At 41.6% G+C, this 17642-nt stretch overlaps 1 protein-coding gene across 1 annotated transcript in view; it reads right to left on the reverse strand.

Moving 5' to 3' along the window:
• DHRS7C (dehydrogenase/reductase 7C) overlaps positions 1-10451 on the reverse strand; it is a 33509-nt gene extending 23058 nt beyond the window's left edge. Inside the window, exons 1-2 of the mRNA XM_077833918.1 lie at positions 10298-10451; positions 1779-1891 (exon numbers count right to left, since the gene is read on the reverse strand). Of these exons, the coding sequence (XP_077690044.1) occupies positions 1779-1891; positions 10298-10451 (267 nt within the window). The remainder of the gene's footprint in view (positions 1-1778; positions 1892-10297) is intronic.
• Between the last annotated feature and the right edge of the window lie 7191 nt (positions 10452-17642).

Below are 17642 nucleotides of genomic sequence, written 5' to 3' on the forward strand. Positions count from 1 at the left end.
GAATGTAGCAAACTGACCCCACTCCCCCACAGATGAATCTCCTGCTATCCCCTGCATGTTGATGATATTTTCAGGGGTCGTTACATGGAGACATTTTGTGAGGAGAAGTGGTTGGAGAAGTGTGAACAGAAAGGGCCGTCCCCTAACCCTCCCCTCTTCAGAATGAAAACAGGGACAGGAAAGGACAGGGTGGCAGAAAAATGTGTGACCTACTAGAACTTATGCCCTCTGTAGTCTGTTCCCTAGGCCCAGGGAGCATTAGGTGGGAACAGAGAAGGTGGAGGTGCATCATCACATTCCTTTTGACAATTATCTTGCCTTTCCCAAACTTTAGACTCCTGGGTTTGCCTAGATGCCAGCTTGACTCATCTGTCTCCTTCCCAGCCACTCGGTACTGGGGGCAAGTGACCCTGTGGGCAGTGGAGAAGTTAGAGCTGCTTGTGGCATCTTAGAGACTAACCAATTTATTTGAGCATAAGCTTTCGTGAAGTGAGCTGTAGCTCACGAAAGCTTATGCTCAAATAAATTGGTTAGTCTCTAAGGTACCACAAGTCCTCCTTTTCTTTTTGTGAATACAGACTAACACAGCTGCTACTCTGAAACCTGTTAGAGCTGCTGTGGCTAACCTATGCTTTGGCCAGTGCCAGGGTCAGGAAACCTCTAAGGTAGCATAAAGTTTAGCATGAACAGAAAACCTGGGCTAGTCCCTGTAATTGATGTGCATGTTGATTTTTGTTAAATTGGGGCAGAACTGGGAGTTGAAGCACTGGGGCCAAGCATTTCAAAACCAGGTGTCTAAAACTAGGGTCCACATGCTATTTTTAGAGACGTAAATAAAAGTAGCCCTGTTTTCAAAATAGATTGAATGCCCACAACTCCCTTTGGTCTCAGCAGACCTTGTGGACTTTTGGCACTTCTGGAAATCAGGCTGTATATATCTGAGTATCTAAATATGACGTAAGCAGCCTGCCTGTGGCACTAGGACTGTGCCCTTGTTGCCAAGAAGGCCAATGTCATTTTGGGATGTATAAGTAGGGGCATAGCGAGCAGATCGAGGGACGTGATCGTTCCCCTCTATTCGACATTGGTGAGGCCTCATCTGGAGTACTGTGTCCAGTTTTGGGCCCCACACTACAAGAAGGATGTGGATAAATTGGAGAGAGTCCAGCGAAGGGCAACAAAGATGATTAGGGGTCTAGAACACATGACTTATGAGGAGAGGCTGAGGGAGCTGGGATTGTTTAGTCTGCAGAAGAGAAGAATGAGGGGGGATTTGATAGCTGCTTTCAACTACCTGAAAGGGGGTTCCAAAGAGGATGGCTCTAGACTGTTCTCAATGGTAGCAGATGACAGAACGAGGAGTAATGGTCTCAAGTTGCAGTGGGGGAGGTTTAGATTGGATATTAGGAAAAACTTTTTCACTAAGAGGGTGGTGAAACACTGGAATGCGTTACCTAGGGAGGTGGTAGAATCTCCTTCCTTAGAGGTTTTTAAGGTCAGGCTTGACAAAGCCCTGGCTGGGATGATTTAACTGGGAATTGGTCCTGCTTCGAGCAGGGGGTTGGAATAGATGACCTTCAGGGGTCCCTTCCAACCCTGATATTCTATGATTCTATGATTCTATGAAAATGGACTTTATACAAGCCATAAACATTCTAACAGCCACTGTCCGAAATTCATTTGTATGTAAAAACTGTGCCAAGCACCAGATCATTAATATTTTCCCTCCAGATCTGTATACTTTGACAAGGCACAAAGCAAGGAGAGGACATACTTACCACGCTGGGGTCTCCCACACTGATTAAAGCATTATACAAGGCTTCTAACTTCTCCCATGTCTTGCCACACAGCACTAACCTAGCTCCTCCAGAGTGAAAGACTCGAGAGCATTCTGGAAAATAAATATATTAATAAGGAATAGTAAAAAGTCAGTTGGAGTAATTTCACTTTGAAATGATTGTTCTGCTGTTGATGAATTCAGTGTTTTTTTCAAACGTTATTAATTTTGGAAAAAGCAACAATAAAAAATAATGAAGAAACATAAACCCCTTCACGGGACAGGAAATGTATACATGAACAGTAAGTACAAAACAGATTAACGTCTTTTACAATATTAAAAGCATGCAGAATGGTGCACTCTAGCCCCATGATCTAATCAAACTCTAAATAGCCAAGGAGCTTGCAGGTCACGGCTCTGAGGCTACATTTACACAGCAAGGAGGCTGTAATTTGCAGTTCATGGAGCTCTACCAGCACTATCTTTAATCTAGCTAGCTCAGTGTGACACAGAGGCCCATTGGTGGTTCTCTACTCAGTGTCAGCAACTCTTGTCAGGCCTGACTGACTGTACTTGACACAATGTTGTCAGAATATGTACCTAAAAGGTATCATGTAAGGTATCATATGCAAACTGGTAACACACTGGTCTCAAAACTCATTGTGTGATGCATGTATAGGGTGCGTACAAAGAGTTATGGATATGTATTGGAATTATGTCCTTAAAAAGTGTTTGGGCTCAGGGCAGGGGTCGGGGTGCAAGGTGGGACAGAAGGGTCAGTGTGCAAGGTGCGGCGGGGGCTCAGGGCAGGGGGTTGGGGTGCAGGAGGGGTGTGGGGTGCGGCAGGGGGCTCACGGCAGGGGGTTTAGCTGCAGGAGGGGTTCGGGGGGTGGGTCCGGCTCAGCGTGCACTGGGGGCAGGGCAGGCTCCCTGTCTGCCTTCCCTGCCCCCGTGCCACTCCGGGAAGCAGCTGGGACGTCGGGGATGGGGGGGGCTGCACAGGGGTCTGTGTGTTGCCCTGGCCGCACCTCCAGGTACCTCCCCCAAGGCTCCCATTGGCTGCAGTTCTATGTTCCCGGCCAATGGGAGCTTTGGGGGAGGTACCCGGAGGCATGGCCAGGGCAACACACAGACCCCTGTGCCCCCCCCTCCTCCCCCAGGTCCTGGCCGCTTCCCGGAGTGGCGCTGGGGCAGGGCAGGCAGGCAGGGAGCCTGCCCTGCCGCCAGTGTGTGCCGGGCTGGAGCCACTGTAGGTAAATGCTCGGGGGGCGGGGGGCCCGTGGGGAGCTGGCGGGCAGCAGAAAATAACCCTGCGGGCCACATGCGGCCCATGGGCTGCATGTTTGAGACCCCTGCCCTAGGTTATCATTCACCTGAAGAGTCAAAAACCAAGTGTTTTGAGTTCCATATGTTGGGTCCTGGCTAAAGCTATATAAGCCAACCATGGTGAGAAAAACATCTTTGAAGAAAAGACTCTAGTTTGCTGGGGGAGGGGGGGGGATTCTTAGAAGAATATTTTTACTTTCATTTGTTTGTAACCATTACTTATTCCTTATATTTGGTATCACGTAAACCTACATCCTTTTGTGAATAAATTAAGTTAATAAGCGGTTGTGAACTGTCTCTTTGAAGGCACAACAAATTTGATAAGATTTGTGGATGCTAAAGTAAGAGCTGAACACTGCAGAGAAAGGCATCTGTGAGGAACTTGGGAATTGAGGTTTACTGACGATTACATGCTAGGCAAGGTTATGACTTGCAGAGCCCTGAAGAGTTTGCTGACAAGGCAGACAGGCTAGAGAGTCAGAAAGCTGACAATATGCAGAGCTTAGCAGCAGCAAAGTTCTCACCTGCTGAAGCAGAGGGGGTAATACGGTTGTGGCAACCCTGACGGATCATCGCACTCACTAAATTGCAGTGAGACTGCAGTGCCCACAGCCTTCAGCTTGGGCTGCACAAGCCCACTGGCACCTCTGTCTATGTACTCACATACTAGAAGTCAAAATTGTTCCTTCCAGTGTGGTAATATCTTGCATTTGTTGATATAGAATGTCATCTGCCCTCAAGCAACCCATTCACTTGTCTTGGTTATGTTCCTTTGAAATTCCTTGCAGTCTTCCTTAACCTTGACTAACTAAATAATTTTGGTTTCAGAGTAACAGCCGTGTTAGTCTGTATTCGCAAAAAGAAAAGGAGTACTTGTGGCACCTTAGAGACTAACCAATTTATTTGAGCATGAGCTTTCGTGAGCTATAGCTCACTTCATCGGATGCTCACTGCTGCAGTTTCCACGGTATGCATCCGATGAAGTGAGCTATAGCTCACGAAAGCTCATGCTCAAATAAATTGGTTAGTCTCTAAGGTGCCACAAGTACTCCTTTTCTTTTTGTAAATAATTTTGCTTTTCACAAAGCAATCACTCTCCTCATCTTATCAGTCCCCATCCTCAAAGGAAACCTGCACACCACTTTTAAAAGACAAGCCCAGGAACTTAAATTTACAACTTTGCTAGACACTAAAAATCATGGTCTTAATAAAGACATTGTATCTACGGCTTATTACAACAATCTGTAGTGTATGTAGAAGCATGTAGAATGTCCTTTGGGTGAGTTTGTGGGGGAGGAGTTTGTAGAGTTTTCCTTGGAGTTGTTTGGGGAAGGATTTGATGCTATTCAAATAAACATGCAAAAACTAACGGCTAGATTTCTGGAATAGTCCAAGGGAACCCAGAGTTGTTATAGCCTTTCATAAGAATGTACCATTTGTTCAGCTAACAAGATTTCATAGTTAAAATCTATATTTAATTTTGTGATTAAAATGTGTATAAAAGGAAGTCAGCTATAAATGATACAGCTTTGGGTAAAATACTGTAATTTTTAGTGACAGGGCTTACCTCATGGGCAATCCTGCTGGGAAAGACAGGGTTTGTACTCATAATGCTTTCTTTTAGTTTAAGTGATAAAGTGAAGTAATAAGGCTAATGCTTGCAATCAAGCATACTTATGTTATCAAGCTAGTGAAATACATCTGTGCTGAAAGAAGCAGTTAATAAAAGGAACTGAAACCAAATACTGTGTTTATAAGGACACCTAATCTCAAAGTGCAATAATCAGAAATGTAACTGATTAATAATGCACAGACTTAGCTCAAGGTCCCACCATTGTTGTTAACACAATGAGAACAGATGGAGAAATTGCAACTTGAGGAAGCATAACTGCAAAGTTGGCCAAGAAATACACCACCAAGTGGCCCATGGAAAGCAACTTGGGAAGGTAAGTTGCCTACCAGAGCAAACCCCCTGGTGTTCAAGATATGTCCCATGGTGGTTGTACCTACATTTATGGCCTAACTGGCCTTGGTGTGACAATTCCACTCCAGTTGCAAGAGCTCAAAATAGGGCTGTTGATTAATTGCAGTTAACTCACGCAATTTACACAAAAATTAATTGCGATTAAAAAAAATTAATCATGATTAATCACAGTTTTAATTGCAATTTTAAACAATAGAATACCAATTGAAATGTATTGAATATTTTTGGATGTTTTTCTACATTTTCAAATATATTGATTTCAATTACAACATGGAATACAAAGTGTGCAGTGCTCACTTTATTATATACAAAAGAAGTAATATTTTTAATTCATCTCATACAAGTACTGTAGTGCAACCTCTTTATTGTGAAAATGCTCACTTTATATTTATTTTAATTCAAATATTTACACAGTAAAAAATAAAAGAAAAATAGTTTTAAATTTGCCTAGTACAAGTACTGTAGTGCAATCTCTTTATCATAAAAGTTAAACTTACAAATGAAGAATTATGTACAAAAAATAACTGCATTCAAAAACAAAACAATGTAAAACTTTAGAGCCTACAAGTCCACTCAGTCCTACTTCCTGTTCAGCCAATCGCTAAGACAAACAAGTTTGTTTACATTTACGGGAGATAATGCTGCCCACTTCTTATTTACAATGTCACCTGAAAGTGAGAACAGGAGTTCTCATGGCACTTTTGCCAGCATTGCAAGATATTTACATGCCAAATGTGGCAAACGTGTAAACCCATTCATGCTTCAGTCACCATTCCAGAGGACACACTTCCATGCTGATGATGCTCATTAAAAAAATAATGTGTTAATTAAATTTGTGACTGAAATCCTTGGTGAGAATTGTGTGTCTCCTCCTGTTTTACCAACATTCTGCCATATATTTCATGTTATAGCAGTCTTGTATGATGACCCAGCACATATTGTTTGTTTTAAAACACTTTCACTGAAGATTTGACAAAACACAAAGAAGGTACCAATGTGAGATTTCTAAACATAGCTACAGAAATCGATCCAAGGTTTAAGAATTTTGAAGTCCAAAATCTGAGAGAGATGAGGTGTGGAGCTTTCAGAAGTCTTAAAAGAGCAACACTCTGATGTGGAAACTGCAGAACCCGAACCACCAAAAAAGAAAACCAACCTTCTGCTGGTGGCATCTATCTCAGATGATGAAAATGAATGTGTATTGGTCTGTACTGCTTTGGATCGTTATCGAGCAGAACCCATCATCAGCATGGACGCATGTCTCCTGGAATGGTGGCATACAAATGTTCGCAGGGGCATACAAATGTTTAGCATATGTGGCACAGCACCTTGCAATACCACCTACACCAGTGCCATGCGAACACCCGTTCTCCCTGTCAGGTGACATTGTAAACAAGACGTTTATCTCCTGCATTATTTCCTGCAAATGTAAACAAACTTGTTTGTCCAAGCGATTGGGTGAACAAGAAGTAGAACTGAGTGAACTTGTAGGCTCTAAAGTTTTACAGTGTTTTATTTTTGAATGCAGTTATTTTTTGTACATAATTCTACCTTTGTAAGTTCAACTTTCACGATAAAGAGATGGAGCTACAGTACTTGTACTAGGTGAATTTAAAACTATATTTCTTTTGTTTTTTACTGTGCAAATATTTGTAATAAAAATAAATATAAAGTGAGCACTGTACACTTTGTACTCTGTGTTGTAACTGAAAGCAGTATATGTTAAAATGTACAAAACATCCACAAAATTTAATAAATAGTGTTCTATTATTGTTTAACAGTGCAATTAATCACAATTTTTTTTAATTACTTGACAGCTTTACTCAAAGGCTGATGTTTATTTCATGACTGAACAGTGAGAGACCACAACCATCATTTTTGTTGGACATTTCAAATTTTAGGCAGAAGTATGGGTCTGATTGGTCCATCCAAGCACCTCAAAGAAGGGGAACCAAGTTGGATTACCCAAGAAATGGGATAAAAGGGCCTGTCTCCTTCAGCATATCGTTTTCCAAAAGCCAAAAAGACTTGGAAGGGAGAAGACTGAGGTCCAGGGCTGGCCACCTGGGAATCCTGGTGATATAAAGTACCTATCTTAAATATGAACCCTTTAACTGCTTCTTTCTGTTTTCCTGAACTAGAGCCTGATTAAGCCACATGCACTGAGGAGTCATTCCTGTGCTAGGCTCCAGCCAATCCACAAGCCAAGGACTGGTATGTTAACGTTAACTAAGACTGTGAAACACTATGTGTGGCTACCGTAGTTACTGGTTTCATACTGCCTTCCAAGTTCTAGTATACAGATATAAAATGAGACCAAGCGTGCAAACTTGTTGAACAGCACTCATTCTATATAGGCTGTCATAAATGCAGGAATTCATCTTAGGTAGTTAGGAGTCAGATGGTGGGGCTAATATAGTTCATTGGGAAATGGATTAAAAGGTTTGACTGCTATAAATCCATGGGGAGGAGATGTTGGTGAATTAGCAAGTAAGTATTTGGCCAAAATGGCTTGTGGTCCAGCTTTGGATTATTTTTCCTCTGTTGTGTTAGCAACACCAGAGTTAATAAACAATTGGCCCTATTTGACTCTTAGTCAAGAATCTAAACAAAGTCACCTTCCCAACATAATAATTGAGTATAAGTGTTATTTCCTAGTGTGATTTGATTCTGAAAAACTTAAATGGATATATTGATCATTTATGTTAGGCAAATCGTAGTCCAATATTATTTTTGTCTTCTTATATCCTTTACAATTAAGCTGCTGTTAAGGATATTTAATAGAACTCTATAAAGCTAAATTCAATTCTCATATCCTTAGGAATTAGAAATTAAAATTAAAAGAACCTGAGGAAAAGTAGTACGGGTAATCAGCTAAGCAGTTGCTCAACTAAAGTTTATTTTATGCTCTGTTTTTCTTACAACTGGGTGGCAGGGTAGCTGGAAGTTAGGTGCTGCGATGCTGAGCACTGGAACACCTAAGTCTCTTTACAGAGCTAGCCCTATCTTCCTGTGCACTTACACACATGTGGCAGCATGGTGGCTGTGGACAATATCCGTTCATGATGAGCTGCATCCCTGCTGCTGGATTATTGCAATAGCAGTAAATATGGCATATATTGTCCAATGTTCCTTTTGAGCTGGGGTTCCATGGAACAGCTGATAATAAATAGCATTTCAAGGCAGATGCTGCTGCAAGATGATTTCATGCCAAGTGAAGGATTAGAACCAGTGTACTGTACTGCAAGCTCAGTTTAGTGTCTCATTCAGCTTTCTGCCTCAGACTTGGCTCTGTAAAATGGACTTGTCCCTCACCTCATGTACAGTAACAATTTCATATACTGTATAGGATAGCTCACTGCTGGAAGGACCTGGTATCATTGCCCATGTAAAGATTCAAGCCACATCAGTAATGCAGAAAGACGGATTTGATATTTGAAACAGGATTCTCTAAGGAAGAGCTCACCACACCTAGTCATGAAGCATTGTATTGTTTCTCTCTGGCTTTGCAGGTAAGCCATATTGAATTACAGTCGTGCCTACTAGATTCTGTTTCATAGAGCTGTGTGTTTGCAGAGGATGCAGACCTGCTTTCTGTGTTACTGCCTTATGTTAAGAAACCAACTGTATAAATACTATTAATGTTGAGTCTTCCAGTTTACGTACCATGCAGTGTGAGAAGTAGCTTTGGGATATGGAGACTGCTGAGGGAGCAAGGGTGGGAGCGGAGATGTGGATCTTCCAGCAGACTGGACACACAGAAGAAGGATATTTCCAGCTATTTATCTGAGGGAGTCGGTTGTTCTGAGTATGTACTTGCTTGGCTGGTTTTGCATGGGATGCTGGCCTAAGTCTCTGAAGGGGGTTCTCTGAATGCTTTTTCAATGCATGTTCTTATATTCTGTGTGGCACGACTGTAGGGTAGTGCAGACACCTATCTAAGATGCTAGATATCAGAGCGTTCAGGAGGGAGGTAATGTTGCTCCCAACTCCATGCCCTTTCTCATGGCAACTATATTCCCTGTTTATTTACACATAATATAGCCTGGTTTCCTTTTCTACCATGCAGCTAATTCCCTGAAGAAAACATCTCTGAAAATAGAAATCCATTCCAAATATCTCCCATTTAGTGTAGGAAAAAACTGGAAAGAAAAAACAAAGTGTAAAGGCTGTGGTTCTTGTAAACCAAACCAAATCCAAAACGAAATCACAAAGGCACAATTTTAAATATTAAAAAATTCCTTTAGAAGGCATGTTCTGCATGTAATATTAGACTGTATGAGCAAAGAGCAGCAGCTGTCCTGTCCCCAGAGAGGATGGAAATGGCTCAGCCCTTCTACGCTGGAGGGAGTGGTGAGGCCCCAGAAAACACAAACAGGTGAAGTAGTTTTTTAAAAATGAAATGAAATAAAGGCCTAATATACTACTAATAATCAACAAACCATTAAAAAGGAATGCAAATTAATATAATGCTCGATTTTTCAATCAATAGAGATTCAAATATAAATAAAATAATGTGTAAGTGCAACATGATATGTCTAGAGCAACTACCCAAGACCAACATGCATCTAAATGAACCGCTGTGCTAGCTTCCTGTGACTATATAGCATGAACTGAGACAGCAGTGCCGCTTGGCCACTGTGATACTTACTGCCTGCTGCCGCACACACAGATGTGCTGATGCCATTGCAAAGCCGCTCAGTTAGGCCTAGATCCTGCAAACCTTACTACTGAAGTCCCTTGAACTCCTCATGCTTAAAGTTATGCATGCATATAAATGTTTGCATGATCAGGGCCTGGTGGAGCTGGAGTGGTACAGACCTTATGGGTTATATTGGTTATATGAATCATCTATTTATAATGAAATGCTGCCACCTGATAGTAACTGTACACGTAATTAGATCTCACAGTGACAGCATGCTAAAAATAACTCCATCTTCATTTCCCTCTCAAACTTCTTATTCAACTGAGATCAATCTAATGTAGTCCATCTAAATCAGCAGCAGTGCCTCTAAAGGGGAATAAAGAGTGCACATTCCAAAATTGTAGCACGTGTTTCTATTTATATTTGCTTTCTCTCCATTTTGCAGGTGAACATATCCTATATAAGGTAACAAACATATAAGGTCATCTGAGAATGCCCATGCTAGAGACAATGATTCTTTCACTCTATGAAACAGTGAAAACACCCCCAAACCCAGACAACTTACCCTTGCCCAATCCAGAGATGGCATCAGTAATCACTACCACTTTGTTTTGCACAGCTGATTTTGACATTAGCCGACCAACTGCTCGGTAAATATATATAATTCCACTGATTCCAAAAAGGAGCAAAGGAAGAATAAGCACAGCAAGGACACCCATTTTTACCTGAAAGAAAATAGACCAGGTTAGAGTCACAATAGAATTGAGGCATTCTTCATATTTTTCAAGATATCTTTTAAAATGAATCCTTATCTCCATTCATGGAAAAGATAAGCAGAATGTATGGATTATGTTAGACAGCAGCAGCCACAGCATGTCACCAGTTTTTAACAGTTTCAATAGAAAACTTAGCTTGAAAATCAATAGTATAATGTGGCCCTATTTTTATCAGATAAGCTTCATTTTCCTCCTCACTATTACACATTATAGTCAAAGCCTTTTGTTGTTGTATTCATGACAGTTCTCTTCTAGAAAAAGAATTGCACAGTTGCAAGAGTGAATTGAGTTTAACCAAAGGGGTGCAAAATTATGTTACATTAATCTCTGATACATTTTCCTATCCTTTTAGAACTACATAGATAAAAGCTGATTATTGTTATCACCAGATAAAGAGTAAGAGAATATACACGTTTCACAGGTTACAGAAGTACTGAGAAGAGAATAACTTACTATGAATATGAAGCAGTCAAGAAGTAGATAAGTAACTAATTTATTCTAGGATTTTAATCAAATTCTTTCAGCATTTCTGGAAAGCAGTCGGTGTACTGAGGCCACTTGTCTTGAGGGAGAACAGCTATGCATCGTTCTCAGCTGCATAAGAGATTTTTAAAAAGTAAATATAGTATCTACAGCAGATCCACATGCCTGATGTATTTAGTTTCATGGGGCTGGAAAGTTTTCTAGAGCTCTTTGCACTGTCCTAATTCAACTGCACAAAGAAGCTTCTGTTTTTGTGTCTTGTCTTTATGATAAACTGGAAATATGTTCCTTGGGTCACCTTGTTGTTTGGTTTAGTCCTTCAACTGATATTATGCATGAAAACAATTAGTACAAACTCAATAACATTAGAAAGGTTCTGGTGTCTTTTTCTTTTTCAAAAGTTGCAGTGGAAGTAGTTTGTTCAATCTGAATATTCAGTCATCCGTCTACTATCTAATCACCCAGCTAGCTGTCCGGAGAGAGTTCATTCAGAGCCACGCCCTTGGCTTCGAACCCAAATTCTTAACCAACACAACATCCGTCTCGCCACCAAATTGAAGATCTACAGTGCAGTGGTTTTAACATCTCTCCTGTATGGATCTGAGACGTAGACTCTTTATAGGTGCCACAAAACAATCCTGAGAAGGGAAAAGCTCAGCGGGCACCAATAGGAGAGGGGATAAATTCAGCAGAGAGAACTGGGCACCTGAGTTGGAATGAGCTGTGACATGGTGTCATCACCTTTAAAATCCCTCCTGGCCAGAGGAAAAACCCTTTCACCTGTAAAGGGTTAAGAAGCTAGGATAACCTCGCTGGCACCTGACCAAAATGACCAATGAGGAGACAAGATACTTTCAAAAGCTGGGGAGGATGGAGAAACAGAGCCTCTCTCTCTCGGTCTGTGTGATGCTTTTGCCGGGGACAGAGCAGGAATGGAGTCTTAGAACTTAGTAAGTAATCTAGCTAGGTATGTGTTAGATTATGATTTCTTTAAATGGCTGAGAAAAATAAGCTGTGTTGAATGGAATGTAGATTCCTGTTTTTATGTCTTTTTTGTAACTTAAGGTTTTGCCTAGAGGGATTCTCTATGTTTTGAATCTAATTACCCTGTAAGGTATTTACCATCCTGATTTTACAGAGGTGATTCTTTTTACTTTTTCTTCTATTAAAATTCTTCTTTTAAGAAACTGATTGCTTTTTCATTGTTCTTAAGACCCAAGGGTTTGGGTCTGTGGTCACCTATGCAAATTGGTGAGGATTTTTATCAAACCTTCCCCAGTAAAGGGGGGTAACATTTGGGAGGATTTTTTGGCGGGGAAAGACATTTCCAAACGGACTCTTTCCTAATAATAATACCGGTTAGACGTTTGGTGTTGGCAGCGAAAGTCCAAGGGCAAAAGGTAAAATAGTTTGTACCTTGGGGAAGTTTTAACCTAAGCTGGTAAAATTAAGCTTAGGAGGTTTTCATGCAGGTCCCCACATCTGTACCCTAGAGTTCAGAGTGGGGAAGGAACCTTGACAGGTGGTCTATAGCAGACTCCCACCACAACATCACCCTTGTTGCTCACACTTCTAAACTTAATCCAGAGACTCTCAGGTTTTTCTGCAGTTTCATACATGAGCTCTGAGCAGTCATACTGCTCCCTTACATACAATGCAACTCCCCCACACCTTTTCTGCCATGCCTGTCATAGAATCATAGAATCATAGAATATCAGGGTTGGAAGAAACCTCAGGAGGTCATCTAGTCCAACCCCCTGCTCAAAGCAGGACCAATCCCCAATTAAATCATCCCAGCCAGGGCTTTGTCAAGCCTGACCTTAAAAACTTCTAAGGAAGGAGATTCTACCACCTCCCTATGTAACGCATTCCAGTGTTTCACCACCCTCTTAGTGAAAACGTTTTTCCTAATATCCAACCTAAACCTCCCCCACTGCAACTTGAGACCATTACTCCTTGTTCTGTCCTCTGCTACCACTGAGAATAGTCTAGAACCATCCTCTTTGGAACCACCTCTCAGCTAGTTGAAAGCAGCTATCAAATCCCCCCTCATTCTTCTCTTCTGCAGGCTAAACAATCCCAGTTCCCTCAGCCTCTCCTCATAAGTCATGTGTTCCAGTCCCCTAATCATTTTTGTTGCCCTCCGCTGGACGTTTTCCAATTTTTCCAAATCCTTCTTGTAGTGTGGGGCCCAAAACTGGACCCAGTACTCTAGATGAGGCCTCACCAACGTCGAATAGAGGGGAATGATCACGACCCTCGATCTGCTGGCAATGCCCCTACTTATACATCCCAAAATGCCATTGGCCTTCTTGGCAACAACTGCACACTGTTGACTCATATCCAGCTTCTCATCCACTGTAACCCTTAGGTACTTTTCTGCAGAACTGCTGCCGAGCCATTCGGTCCCTAGTCTATAGCAGTGCATGGGATTCTTCCACCCTAAGTGCAGGACTCTGCACTTGTCCTTGTTGAACCTCATCCTTCCTGAACAGTTTATATCCATCCATGACAGTACTCCAATCATGTGAGTTATCCCACTACGTCTCTGTTATTCCAATCACATCATAATTCCTTGACTGTGCCAGTTCTCCCTGCTTGTTTCCTAGGCTTCTTGCATTTGTGTATAGGCACTTAAGATAACTCGCTGATCGTCCCTCTTTCTCAGTATGAGGAAGGAGCCCTCCCCTCTCGCGTGCTCCTGCTTGTGCTTTCTTCCAGTATCCCACTTCCCCACTTACCTCAGGGCTTTGGTCTCCTTCCCCCGGTGAACCTAGTTTAAAGCCCTCCTCACTAGGTTAGCCAGCCTGCTTGCAAAGATGCTCTTCCCTCTCTTCGTTAGGTGGAGCCCGTCTCTGCCCAGCACTCCTCCTTCAGGTGGTCTGGACACTAACCTGGAACCTGAGAGACCCAGCTCAGCTACCTGTTTTGCCATGGGTTTCCTGTGTGATCTTGGGCACCTCATTCTGTCTGGACAACAGTTCCCATCTATAACATGGATATAATAGTACTGCCCTGCCTTGTAGGATTGGGTTGAGGATAAATATATTAAAGAGTTAGTGGTTTAAACAGAGGTGGTTAGAAACTTTGTTTCCTCATGAAAATTTTGTGGGTTTTTTTTGTCAAAGAAAATCCCCAACATTTCTCAAAACTGAACTTTTTTCTCTGAAAACGGTCAAAAACATGAAATTAAATTAAATTAAATTAAAAATACAATTTTTCAGCCAAAATTATTTGTTTTCCCAGTTTTCATTTCTTTAAATGAAAAAGAGAAAATGTAAAAGGAAAGTGAAGACTTTCTGTGAAAGTTTTGTTTGGTGAACCCTGCACTTTATACATTGGAAAACATGGTGATGGAATGCGGTCATGGCAGCCATATGGACACTTTAGATAGACAGAGCAGTAAATAATGTGACTTTTCCCCCGATCATCTACAGAGTTGAGTTATGACAGTTCCTTCCATTCGAGGCTATCATGAGGTTGATGTCATTCTCAGATTAAATTCATCCATGGGCACCATTTAGTTTGGTGCCTGAGTGTGATCTGAGTTCTTCTGAGCTGGCCTCCGGGCATAAGGAATAAGTTACATTCCATGTTCAGCACTGGATGAGTTGATTTTTCACCGTCTGTGAAGCACCAAAGTATTGGCTATTGCCCAGAGCCACCAAGTATGTCAGTGGCAAAACCAAAAACCAAGTCCCATGAGAGCTGGGTGCATGCTACTTTGGAGGAGCTGGGCCTGAAACAAGTTCTGAATTCCTATCGACTGCATGAACTTCCTTAGACTCCCTTGAAAATAAAAGTCCAAATATGGAATTTTTTGCACCATTCTGGAGTCCTTTCAGGATGCAGAATAAAAGTCACATTTGAAAATGTAGCTCAAAACAAGGATTGCAAATTTTGTTTTAAAATTAACAAGACAGCAAATACAAACGTTGAAGGACTCCTGAAATGAGCTGCACTTGGCATGTGAGGAAATGATGCATTGTAGGCATCACCTTTGAATGGACTAAAATCTCACTGTCTGAGGAGATACAGGAAGACAGCAGCTTTTGATGTTTATCGCAGGCTCAGCGGTAAGTCCTTACTAATGTTCACTTCGAAACATAGGCATGCACAAAATAGTATTTGCCCATAAAAACACAAGTATGTACACGTAGAAACACACACACAATAATCCACATTCACAACACACATGTAGTCACACAATATTTTTCAATCATAAACACACGTTGTGTGTTCACAAACACAACAATAATGCACACTTGAACGCCAGAAGAAGCACACTGACGACACACACAAAAAGGTACACAACATTTTTCAGAAATAAAGACATGATATTGTACATTCACATCATGTTTGTTCTCAAGGACACACACAGGAATAGAAAACTCACATGCACGTTGATTTCAACTCAGGTATATGCTCACAATAATGTACCCTGACAACAACACACATGTGAGCAGTACACTTGACTAGCAAAGACACACTGAAAGCAGTGTCTCAGTACATTGCACTTAGAAAGTAATCTCACAAAAAGAAACACAGAAGCCAGATCGACACTAGAAACTTTCACCATCATAGCAATGGTCAAGCATCAAGCACATCAGCTTGGAAGTGTGATTTTTGGGCAACATTTCTATACCGGTCAAACCCCTCGTGTAAACGTGGTTAAACCAGCTTACAAATGCTCCTGCGGTGTGGCTTGTTTCTCTCAGAGAACCAATGTCAGCAATACCAGCAAAACTACTCGTCCATTTACAGGAGGAGAGCTTGTTTGTATTGCTATATCAGCAAAACTTTTCCAGTGCAGACCTGGCTCTCCACTGTCTCGCTAGACATTCTCCCTCTTCTTCTCATATAAACACACCCACACTTCCACGCACACAGATTCACCTCCATTTACTGCCATTGGGTAAAATTATCACCCCCCACCCAGTTAGTTAGGTACCGAAGTCTTATTTTCAAAAGTGACGTTGGCACTTCTACATATAATACGGCCATATTTTTAAAGGTCTGTAGGTGCCTATGGAGGATTACCTAAAGAACCTAGATGCTTAATACCTATAGAAATCAATGGGTGTTAAGTGCTAAGATGTTTCTGAAAATCTCACAACACACCAAAATACCTTTAAAAATCTGGCCTGAGTGGCTAAGGCATTTTTGGAAATGGAACCTTGTTACAGAAGTGCTTTTGCAAATGTTACCCCTTGCCATGAGGCAGTCACCAGCCAGAGGCAGATCCGATTGCTCACAATAGTGAGGTATTGCAGCAGGTATGAGATGGCCATGATATGAAAGAGGAAGAACTCCATGCAGTCCATCAGGCAGTGGAAGTAGGCCTGGGCATGGTAGCAAGGGAACTCGTCTCCTGATTGCTCACCATGGGGATGACCAAGCTGGTGAGCAGGACGTTCAGGAGGGAGAGGTTGGTGAAGAAGCGGCATAGTGTACTGGTGAGTTTGGAGAAGAAGACCCAGAGATTCTGGCTTTGGGATAAACTGTTATTTCATGTTAATCATCCAGAACCCAGAAAGGAAGAATAATTCCAATGCAGCAATTTCAGGGCTTTATTTGATTGGGAAAGGAGAGTAACATGTACAGTGTCAGGGTCTGACACCAGTTTGGGGTTATCCTTAAGCCCTCTCCATAGCCCTAGCCCATAACCAACAGAGACTTAAGTATAAGTTTTTCTTTAAACCTTCAATGGGGCCACTCATATGTTTGGACCACATCTTAAGCTGGTGTAAATTCTCAGAGATCTATTGACTTCAACAGAGCGATGACAATTTAAACCAGCTGAGAATTAGCCCTTTGGTTTTTCAGGAACCCATGTGTGATATGTCCATTTATTCAGAGAAACAAAACACAGCATGTTTAAAATGTATCAACTCAAAACAGCTTGAAGTCCAAACGTCGAGTACTTTGGATGTGCTGTTTGTAAATGAGCAATGGAGTAAGATAGAGTCATAAATAATCTTTGCTAAATAATGCTTAAGAACGAGTACTTATAAGACAATCATGATGTGGACAAAGACAGTCATTAACAGGAAGAAGCACAATCATTTTCATAGGTTATTTGTTATCTAACTAGCTAGCTAACACATACACAAAGATGGTATTCTAATAGTAACAACTTCTGAGATCCTTTCTCAGCCTGGAAATGAATAGATCTACATGGGATAGCGTTTGGAACACCAGATCAGTGCGTGTGACGGCACTTTTCCACTTACATCAAGGCTAGAACAAAACGATCCCAAACAAGTAACTTACACCAGTGTTCATGTCACTGCCGAGTGTAGCCCAGAGACTTTGGGCCAGAACCTGATCAGTATTAAATTGGTGATGTGAATGTGTTTACTCTACATTGGTGCTGTTTCAGATGAGTTGGGATATCAGACCCTTACATTTCTGTCACACTCACTTTCTCCAGGGGTCTGTCAGCCAATTCTGAATCCTTCTGTAGACAGGCTCTTGGCCAAATCCTAATTTCTTTGACGTGAGGGGCTAAACCTCAGTGACTTCAATGGGATCCAAATTTGGCCTCATTATCCCAAGTTGGATTTTCTTTAGAAAACACTGGAAAAAGTTTCTCTTCCAAACAGTCTTTGCACCATCACAAGAATGACACAGCTCTTACAAAGAGAAGAT

This window comes from Eretmochelys imbricata, chromosome 14, assembly GCF_965152235.1.
Source record: "Eretmochelys imbricata isolate rEreImb1 chromosome 14, rEreImb1.hap1, whole genome shotgun sequence".
Taxonomy (NCBI): domain Eukaryota; kingdom Metazoa; phylum Chordata; order Testudines; family Cheloniidae; genus Eretmochelys; species Eretmochelys imbricata.